Here is a 10,964-nt window from a genome sequence, read left to right as displayed (position 1 = left end):
AGACCAGGTGTCGTGACCTTTAAGGTAACTGTATTCTGGGAACCCTTGGGGTCCCTTTATATACCCACGAGTATGATCTTTCCACCAGCATAATAGTTTTATTATGACCCCTGTCAGGGTAGGTTCCTTGTTCCTTGTCAATCATTGGCTTATTGGAGAAATCAGCAGTCAGACTATCTTCTTTAAATCAATCAAACCTTTATTAATGCAATTGCAGAGAGAAGTTAACAATGGAAGCACAGCATGCATCTTTCAGAGTAAGTTCTGCAACCAACCAAAGGGCGCAGCTGATTATATGTGCAGCAATAAGCTGAGGTAACCTAGTACAGTAGCTTCTCTGAATTCATTAGCATTGACCACTCACACAAGATCAAAATGTCAAGACCATACAGTTGTTACTTCTCTTTATCTAGTTTCGATCTGGCTTACACCCAGCCTGCAGGCGCACTTGCTACGGCTTAACCGCAAAGATGAAAATAGATAGCTTGTGCAAAGTATAGGCACACTTGCTAGGGCTTAACCGCAAAGATTAAAATGGATAGCTTGTGCAAAGTATAGGCACACTTGCTAGGGCTTAACCGCAAAGATGAAAATAGATAGCTTGTGCAAAGTACAGTGTCAGAGTTCAGACACAGCAACAGTACAATAGTGAGACAAGCATATGAATCTTAAAGTCCCCTTAATAATGGGGAGGGTCTTTGGGACCCTACACCCCATAATCCCTGGGCTGTTGGTGTACACACTCGGAGCCATCTGCCTATAGAACTCCATAAGAGATAACACACTGTACACCCACACACACTCTCCACATTGTTGGCACCGGAAGATCGTTTGCATGACCGCAAGCAATAAAATCCCCAGTCAAATGCAGGAGGTGCCTAGACAACCCTATCTATATTGACTATTTTCAGAGAGGAGCAAAGCAGCACACAGATGATCTCTCCAGTTAAAAGCATATAGTTTGACCCATGGCAAACTTCACTACTACGGAAGATGAGTGCTGCGCCTTTGAGTCTCCCATCCTGGACCATGTCCTGCCTCCCATCCTGGTGCTGGAGTTCATGTTTGGGCTGATGGGGAATGTTGTGGCTCTGTGGATGTTTATTTTCCACATGGACACCTGGAAGCCCAACTCTGTCTACCTCACACACCTGGCCGTTGCCGACTCCATCGTCCTGTTCTGTCTTCCATTCAGAGCCGACTACTACCGACGCGGCAAGCACTGGATCCATGGTGATGTCATGTGCCGGATTATGCTGTTCATGTTGTCGGCCAACCGCAGCGCTGGCATCTTCTTCCTCACTGCAGTGGCTGTCGACCGTTACCTCAAGATCGTTCACCCCAGGAACAAGATCAACCGGATGGGCCTGAACTGTGCTCTGTGGGTGTCTCTGGGCCTGTGGGGGCTGATCATCGCTGCAACCGGGTACCTGCTGGCCAACGAACACTTCTTCTACCACAACAACCAGACACAGTGCGAGAGCTTCAACATCTGCATGGACTTCAGCCCGCTGTCTACGTGGCACAACACCTTATACGTGACCCAGTTCTTCTTGCCCACCGCCATTGTCACCTTCTGCACCTTCTGCATCACCTGGCAGCTGAAGAACAAGACGATTGACACGGGGGGGAAGATCAAGCGGGCGGTGCAGTTTGTCATGGCCGTGGCACTCATCTTCATCATTTGCTTCTTCCCCAGCACAGTGTCTCGGATTGCTGTGTGGATCCTCAAGGCCTGGTACAACGAGTGCCAGTATTTCAAAGAGGCCAGTTTGGCGTTCTACACCTCTGTGTGTTTCACCTACTTCAACAGCGTGCTGAACCCCATCGTGTACTACTTCTCCAGCTCTGCCTTCAGTGGGACCTTCCAGAAGCTGTTCAACAGACTGCTGGGGAGGAAAGAGGAGGTACAGCCAGCCCCGACTGGGACCGAGACCAGCAGTGCAAATACAGTGTCAGGGAGGAGTAGTAACTTCCAATCAATGGTCCAGGGTGAGGGCCTGTACTCGCAAAGTGTCTCAGACTTATTCATTGTGATCTAAAATACAAAACTGATCCTAGATCAGCACTCCTAGGCCTACTCTGAGAAGCTTTTATGAAAAGGTACCCAGGAGAACAAAATATCTGACTTTGTGTGATTTTTCTTCTTCTACTCTAGTGGAATATGGTGTGTTCTAAAGAATATTAACCAGATGTGAAGGAAGCCAAGGAGGGTGGAGATAGTTGATACGATTTTTAACATTTTTATGTTATGTTGATGTTCTATAGCTAAAAGTAGAAATTAATTAATAGGTTCGCTCAATTAAGAATTTGTTTGCAGTATAACAGTGGAATCTTTAATGTAATATTTCATATTTACAATACTTTGTCTTTGAGTTTTATGTATTTGCTGGTGATTCAAGTAAATTCATTGTGAACCAGAAAAGTACATTTCTTAAATAAAATGTGTGTGCTTGCTAGCTTGTCTTAAAGTATTTATGGTTGTGAAATAAGTTATAGTAGTGATATTGACTGCAGTAGCAATGATAGTGACAGGTTATAGTTGAAAAAGTAGGTAGATTTGATTTGATTATTTGATAGAATAGGATAGCCTGAACATGTGAAGCTGGTTTGGTGTCTCTAGCTTGAACAGTTCAAGAGTTACTATTAGTGTTGGTGGTTGATGAAAAATGATTTAAATAGTTATAATGTATAAAGTAAAAAATGTTAGTTGTTTTAATGTTTGTAGCTGAAATGGTGAAAGAGCAGTAGCATTTAAATTGTCTACCACAGTGTTGTTGTTTGACTTTGAAAACATTACGGTTTATGCAAATGTATGCAAATGAAAATTATTTATATTTGATAAAAGTTTTAGAGAGCAGTTCTTCCACTGTCGGGAGAAATGGTAATGAATATTAAGATTTCTGTGGAGGTTGAATTGCTAAAAGGCTCATGGTTTTTTACATTTTTTGTGCTCTTTGAAACCAGCAACTGACGGTAAAAACAGACTTCTCAACAGAAGTGGAAAAATTCATAACCAATTGGCACTACATCAACATACAAATAGTTTTGCGGGAGAAAATAGAATGTCTACGTTGCACAGTAATATTGCACTCTCACATATCTCATGGTTTATTTTAGGGATGAGGAGACTGCGATTCCTTAGTAAAAGGGAGTTATGAAATCTGAAGACACGTTACATTAGCCGAGACACATTAAACCAATCATATTCACTGTTTAAAACATTAACTTCAGCACTGCACAGGTGTGTGAATCGTCTTTATTTGCTTTTTTTGTTATTTCGCTGTTATGCCTGAATTCGACGCAAATCCAACTAGGAAGCCTGCAGTGTTGAGGAGCGGTTGGATGAAACTAATCCCATGTCAAGAAAAACTCTCAACCTTGCCAGCCCGCTCTTAATTTTTATTCAGTTTGACTTGCCATAAGTTCTGTGTCTGAACTGTGCATAAGAAATCTAGAGTGGACTTTCCTTCAGCAAGCACATTAATTCATTGTGATTTCCACAAACCAATGTTTCAAATATATTATTTCCAGAGAGATTATTTTCATTGAAAGTTGTCAAATACACTGACTTTATAATTGATACAAATGTGTTTTGTGAGGTTGTCTATGGTTTAATAGGTACACTGGCAATGTGTTTGCATAAAAGCAAATGTGAATACATGTTGTTCTATAACATGTACAATATGATTTTAATTATCACTGTATATATATATACATGTTTGATTTTATTTGGCCAATGTTTAGTTATGCCAATACCGCAGTTGGTGGGTGGATGGAGAACGTTCAAACAGACGAGAGAAAGAGAGGATGCTTCGCAGGTGACGTCACAGTCTGGCGCTGTGAAGGGCTGGCTGCTCGAGAAAACTAGCTGGGCAGGGTAGCTCTGTGAAATCAGCGTCTTGTAGCGGCATTAAGCGGCATTAACAGGTCTAAAAACGTTTCAAAATAAAAGTATTCCGTTTACTTGAACACAATACCACACAAAAGGGGTACCAGTACCGAGTGGATGTGCAGGGGTACGAGGTAAATGAGGTAGATATGTACATATAGCTAGGAATAAAGTGACAGATAGTAAACAGTAGCAGCAGCATGTGTGATGAGTAAAACAAGTTTGTGCAAAAAGGGTCAGCTATTTGGTTAACTAGTTAACTAACTATTTATGGCTTGGGGGTAGAAGCTGGCTTGGGGCCTTTCTCTGACACCGCCTAGTATTGAGGTCATAGTCTCTTTAAGTAAGGGTGCTGCAGCACCCCCTGTAAAATTAGAATAATGAAAAAATATATATATCAAATACATTTCATATTTAAGTTAAAATCCTCTTAAGTGTGTACAATTATTCTAGTTGAATCTCAATCACCCACAGAGCTATGGCTAATTTAGGCTCCACATTTTCACCCTGTTAGGTTCCAACCTGTTAGTATTATCTAATAACTGTATGGGATTATGCACCTAAAATGGATTTAAGTGCCTGACTTTGACCAATATGTTTTTCTGAAAGTCAAATGTCCTTTTTCTGAAGTTATGAGGTCCAAAAGGCACTGCAATGTAGGAATGATCGTGTTCTACCTGCAGCTGTGAACCCCTGACCTGATTCACAGATGTGCCAACTTGTCCCGGACTTGATGTTTTGACCCCCGCTCTCTCTCTCTGTGTGTCTCTCTCTCTCTCTCTGTGTGTCTCTTTTTCCCGGACCTCCTGTTTCAACCTCTGAATGCATGGCTATGAAATGCATGGCTATTGACTCCTGAGGTTTTGAACTGTTGCACCCTCGGAATCGATTTATTATTATAACTCTACACATATCATTTCTACTGTATTATTTAAACCAAAGAAGTTGTCACCATAAAAGGGGGCATTTCAGAATCCTCTGACCCTTTACTAATAAGTTCCAGTGTCATACCATAGAGAGTGGCCGCATTAGATACTTTTTTCGGCAGAAATCTACTATCACCGCTGACGAAAATTGATATATTCCATATAGGCCTACATTACAGCCCTATACAGCGGTTTCCTACTCTACTGTTTTATCTACAGTTAAGGTCAGAAGTTTACATACAGCTTAGCCAAATACATTTAAACTCAGTTTTTCACAATTACTGACATTTAATCCTAGTAAAAATTCCTTGTCTTAAGTCAGTTAGGATCACCACTTTATTTTAAGAATGTAAAATGTCAGAATAATAGTAGAGAGAATGATTTATTTCAGCTTTTATTTCTTTCATCACATTCCCAGTGGGTCAGAAGTTTACATACGCTCAATTAGTATTTGGTAACATTGCCTTTAAATTGTTTAACTTGGGTCAAACGTTTTGGGTAGCCTTCCACAAGCTTCCCACAATAAGTTGGGTGAATTTTGGCCCATTCCTCCTGACAGAGCTGGTGTAACTGAGTCAGGTTAGTAGGCCTCCTTGCTCGCACACGCTTTTTCAGTTCTGCCCACACATTTTCTACAGGATTGAGGTCAGGGCTTTGTGATGGGCACTCCAATACCTTGACTTTGTTGTCCTTAGGCCATTTTGCCACAACTTTGGAAGTATGCTTGGGGTGATTGTCCATTTGGAAGACCCATTTGCGACCAAGCTTTAACTTCCTGACTGATGTCTTGAGATGCTGCTTCAATATATCCACATAATTTTCCTCCCTCATGGTGCCATCTATTTTGTGAAGTGCACCAGTCCCTCCTGCAGCAAAGCACCCCCACAACATGATGCTGCCACCCCCGTGCTTCACGGTTGGGATGGTGTTCTTCAGCTTGCAAGCCTCCCCCTTTTTCCTCCAAACATAACAATGGTCATTATGGCCAAACAGTTCTATTTTTGTTTCATCAGACCACAGGACATATCTCCAAAAAGTACGACCTTTGTCCGCATGTGCAGTTGCAAACCGTAGTATGGCTTTTTATGGCGGTTTTGGAGCAGTGGCTTCTTCCTTGCTGAGCGGCCTTTCAGGTTAAGTCTATATTGGACTCGTTTTACTGTGGATATAGATACTTTTGTACCTGTTTCCTCCAGAATCTTCACAAGGTCCTTTGCTGTTGTTCTGGGATTGATTTTCACTTTTCGCACCAAAGTATGTTCATCTCTAGGAGACAGAACGCGTCTCCTTCCTAGCAGTATGACGGCTGCGTGGTCCCATGGTGTTTATACTTGCGTACTATTGTTTGTACAGATGAACGTGGTACCTTCAGGCATTTGGAAATTGCTCCCAAGGATGAACCAGACTTGTGGAGGTCTACAATTTTTGTTCTGAGGTATCTGCTGATTTCTTTTGATTTTCCAATGATGTCAATCAAAGAGGCACTGAGTTTGAAGGTAGGCCTTGAAATACATCCACAGGTACACCTCCAATTGACTCAAATGATGTCAATTAGCCTATCAGAAGCTTCTAAAGCCATTACATAATTTTCTGGAATTTTCCAAGCTGTTTAAAGGCACAGTCAACTTAGTGTATGTGAACTTCTGACCCACTGGAATTGTGATACAGTGACTCATAAGTGAAATAATCTGTCTGTAAACAATTGTTGGAAAAATTACTTGTGTCATGCACCAAATAGATGTCCTAACCGAATGCCAAAACTATAGTTAGTTAACAATTCATTTGTGGAGTGGTTGAAAAACTAGTTTTAATGACCAACCTAAGTGTATGGTAACTTCCGACTTCAACTTTGTAAGTTCCTTGAATTTTCTGTCGCAGGTGCCTTTTCTTTACACTTGTGGTTTCTAGCTAACAATATACCAACCAAAGCAGTGGAGTTTGTAGTGAAGAAAAACCTTGTGGTAAAAAAACATTCATATTGGGGCGACAGGGGAATCAAGTTTGCAAAATGCTGTCATATCATGCAATTATACAATTTCTAAAGTGGTCATATATATACAGTACCAGTCAAAAGTTTGGAAACATCTACTCATCCAAGCGATTTTCTTTATTTTTGCTATTTTCTACATTGTAGGTATAATAGTGAAGACATCAACACTTTGAAATAAGACATGGAATCATGTAGTAACCAAAAAGTGTTAAACAAATCAAAATAAATGTCATATTTTACATTCTTCAAAGTAGCGACCCTTTGCCTTGATGACAGCTTTGCAGACTCTTGGCATTCTCTCAACCAGCTTCAGGAGGTAGTCACCTAGAATGCATTTCAAATAACAGGTGTTCCTTGTTAAAAATGTATTTGTGGAATTTTGTTCCTTCTTAATGCATTTGAGCCAATCAGTTGTGACAAGGTAGGAGAGGTACACAGAAGATAGCCCTATTTGGTAAAAGACCAAGTCCATATTACGGCAAGAACAGCTCAAATAAGCTAAGAGAAACGACAGTCCATCATTACTTTAAGACATGAAGGTCAGTCAATACGGAAAATTTAAAGAACTTTGAACGTTTCTTCAAGTGAAGTCGCAAAAACCATCAAGCGCTATGATGAAACTGGCTCTCATGAGGACCGCCACAGGAAAGGAAGACCCAGAGTTACCTCTTATGCAGACAATAAGTTTATTAGTGTTACCAGCCTCAGAAATCAACAATTAACTGCACCTCAGATTGCAGCCCAAATAAATGCTTCACAGAGTTCAAGTAACAGACACATCTCAACATCAACTGTTGAGAGGAGACTGCGTGAATCAGGTCTTCATGGTCGAATTGCTACTTAGAAACCACCTCTAAAGGACACCAATGAGAAGAAGAGATTTGCTTGGCCAAGAAATATGAGCAATGGACATTAGACCGGTGGAAATCTGTCCTTTGGTCTGATGAGTCCAAATGGGAGACTTTTGGTTACAACCACCGTGTCTTTGTGAGACGCAGAGCAGGTGAACGGATGATCTCCGCATGTGTGGTTCCCACAGTAAAGCATGGAGGAGGAGGTGTGATGGTGTGGGGGTGCTTTGCTGGTGACACTGTCTATGATTTATTTAGAATTCAAGGCACACTTAACCAGCATGGCTACCACAGCATTCTACAGCGATACGCCATCCCATCTGGTTGCACTTAGTGGGACTATCATTTGAAAATCCCTTGAATGAGTAGGTGTGTCCAAACTTTTGACTGGTAATGTATATACTGAACAAGAATATAAATGCAATATGCAACAATTTCAAGGATTTTATTGAGTGAAAGTTCATATAAGGAAATCAATCAGTGTATATAAATTCATTAGGCCCTAATCTATGGACATGACTGGGCAATGGCGCAGCCATGGATGGGCCTGGTTCCCCAGTGGGTGGGCGTATGCCCTCCCAGGCCCACCCACTGGGGAGCCAGGCCCAGCAAATCAGAATGACATTTTTCCCCACAAAAGGGCTTTATTACAGACAGAAATAGACCTCTGCACCTCCTCAGATAATCCCGCAGGTGAAGAAGCCGGAGGTGGAGGTTCTGGGCTGGCGTGTTACCCACGGTCTGTGGTTGTGAGGCTGGTTGGACATACTCGGCTTATGGTAGAATTAACTTTAAATTCTCTGGCAACAGTTCTGGTGGATGTTCCTCCAATCAGCATGCCAATTGCACGCTCCCTCAAAACTTGAGACCTCTATGGTATTGTGTTGTGTGACAAAAACTGCACATTTTAGAGTGGCATTTTATTTAAGCGTCATGTCTGGAGGAAACCTGGCACCATCCCTAAGGTGAAGCATGGTGGTGGCAACATCATGCTGTGGGGATGTTTTTCAGCAGCAGGGACTGGGAGACTAGTCAGGATCGAGGAAAAGATGAACGGAGAAAAGTACAGAGAGATCCTTGATGAAAACCTGCTCCAGAGTGCTCAGGACCTCAGACTGGGGTGAAGGTTCACCTTCCAACAGGACAATGACCCTAAGCACACAGCCAAGACAAAGCAGGAGTGGATTCGGGACAAGTTTCTGAAAGTCCTTGAGTGTTCCAGCCTTGAAGCCGATCAAACATCTCCGGAGAGACCTGAAAATAGCTGTGCAGCAATGCAATGCTCCCCATCCAACCTGACAGAGCTTGAGAGGATCTGCAGAGAAGAATGGGAGAATCTCCCCAAATACAGGTGTGCCAAGCTTGTAGCGTCATACCCAAGTAGACTCGAAGCTGTTTTTGATTTGTCATTATTTGATATTGTATGTAGATTGATGAAATAAACAATTTAATAAATTGTAGAATAAGGCTGTAACGTAACAAAATGTGGAAAAAGAGAATGCACTGTATATATACATATTAATACAGACTAGCTCAAAAATAAGTGAAAATGGACAAATTATCCTATGTATTATGAGAATTTTCTGGTAAAGAAAAGTAGAGGTGCAAGACTTTGCACCCCCCCAATTTGTATTTGCTCCATGACTCAGGCAGATAAGTGGACACAAGGCTGTTTGGCTCAGAAATATGAATAACTTTGCAGCTATTTCTGATGAATAAATAATTCCATGCTGGTGGGTGGTAACATTAAAATAAAACCCAGCCCTGAAACGAAAGGTAAACTGAAAAGAATGTGTATATTGCATATCATAGGAAAAGACACTGCATTCACACGGATTTGCAGGTAGTGGGCAGTTTGGATATATCACTAAAAGGCCAAATATATCATAGGTTTACTTTGACTAAAACGATGACTTATTTACTTAAATCATTGGGCAACATGAGTAAGCCTGGCCATCGTCTTTCTACTCGAAAAAGTGCATTTCTACTGGAGTGGGCGTTCCGACAATATTGTTTGTGATTTTAAATCAGTAACTGCAGTTAATAAGTAAAACATTTCCAGGGGGACTTTTATTTTGGAAATTAGCCGTATGATCAGCTGGCCTTAATGCCGCTATGTTCACAATGCTAGGCCGTTCTTATTATACATCAATGTGCTGGGCAGGGTTAGGGAATTAACGGGCGTACTGTTGCAGTTATTTTAATCGCTTCGATCAAAACAGTGATTTGTCGACTACACTTCAGGTAAGCAATATTTGTTTTATATATACCACTCATATCCCCATTTGTTTTCCTTTTTATGCAAGGGAAAGCTGCCTAGATAGCTAGTCACTATCTGAAATTCCGACAGGGAGGGACAGCAGGGAAGGAAGGCATCGGGAATTACACCCACTGGTCCAAAGCAGAAATGCGTAGCGGGTTAGGTAGCTAGCTGGTTATTATCTCTAATTACGTTCTTATTCTCTAATACAATACATAAGTGGATGAGAACATATTACGTGCTTTCAATAAAGCTTAACTGTTCAATCAAGTTGCTGCGAGTCAGTTTACTTGATTTTGCCAGAGCTTGCCCTAGGTGTGTCACCTAGACAAGCAAGCGTCACATTCAGACCAGGATCTGTCATTACTCCCCTGTTCTAACCAGCTGGTTAGCTAGCAGCAACTAACCAGCTAATAGAAAACTATTAGAAGTAGCCTTTCTGCTATATCAGTCAAGAGCCATATAGCTTGATAGCTTCCAGCCACGAATACTGGTTTACTAATCGTATTATGGAAGCCAGGGATGTGGAGAGAAATCCACCTACTTGGAGAGACTGACTCGTGTAAAGGTGAGCTCAGCAAAGGCAAGCTGCATTTATCCTCAGTAAAGCTGTCCTGCAACTGATGCTCTAGTCAGCTAGCTAGATATTTGACTAGCAATAATAGCAACCATTCCTTAATCCTCAGTCATTACTTGAACCGGTCTATCTATTTGACTTAGCCACCTATACTATTTATGGTAATCAGCAAGATTCGCTGAAAAGTAACAGTTAACTTGGCTTAGTTTCTATATTAATGTGTTATAATACGTTTTATTACGATCTGGAAAGAGTCGTTTTACTGAGAGTTAATAGCAGCCAGAGACAGCATCATGCTCGCATTGTTTTGGTCTGACACCCCGAGGGGGAGGAGCGTCCCTGGGTACGTCACCACGCATCTGGCAAGGCCTTCTTTTTTTACCTGGCTGGCTCCAGACCAGATTGGCCTTGTTGTTCAACCTGCATTTTGATATTAGGACTTGAATTTAGAAATTAATTGAATTGATT

The 10,964-nt window shown here is 41.5% G+C and overlaps 2 protein-coding genes across 2 annotated transcripts in view; both read left to right on the top strand.

Moving 5' to 3' along the window:
• Window positions 1-586: 586 nt before the first annotated feature.
• LOC120026494 (hydroxycarboxylic acid receptor 2-like) lies at window positions 587-2,220 on the top strand. Its single transcript, XM_038971375.1, has one exon. It carries the CDS (start codon window positions 969-971, stop codon window positions 2,040-2,042), a length of 1,074 nt encoding a protein of 357 aa, XP_038827303.1. The 5' UTR covers window positions 587-968; the 3' UTR covers window positions 2,043-2,220.
• A 7,571-nt stretch (window positions 2,221-9,791) lies between these two features.
• Window positions 9,792-10,964, top strand: part of clip1b (CAP-GLY domain containing linker protein 1b) — a 35,315-nt gene continuing 34,142 nt past the window's right edge. Inside the window, exon 1 of the mRNA XM_038971323.1 lies at window positions 9,792-9,903. The gene's annotated coding sequence lies outside the window, so the exon portion shown is untranslated. The remainder of the gene's footprint in view (window positions 9,904-10,964) is intronic.

This window comes from Salvelinus namaycush, chromosome 31 (assembly GCF_016432855.1).
Source record: "Salvelinus namaycush isolate Seneca chromosome 31, SaNama_1.0, whole genome shotgun sequence".
In the NCBI taxonomy this organism is placed as follows: domain Eukaryota; kingdom Metazoa; phylum Chordata; class Actinopteri; order Salmoniformes; family Salmonidae; genus Salvelinus; species Salvelinus namaycush.
This window is presented reverse-complemented; position numbering and strand designations above follow the sequence as displayed.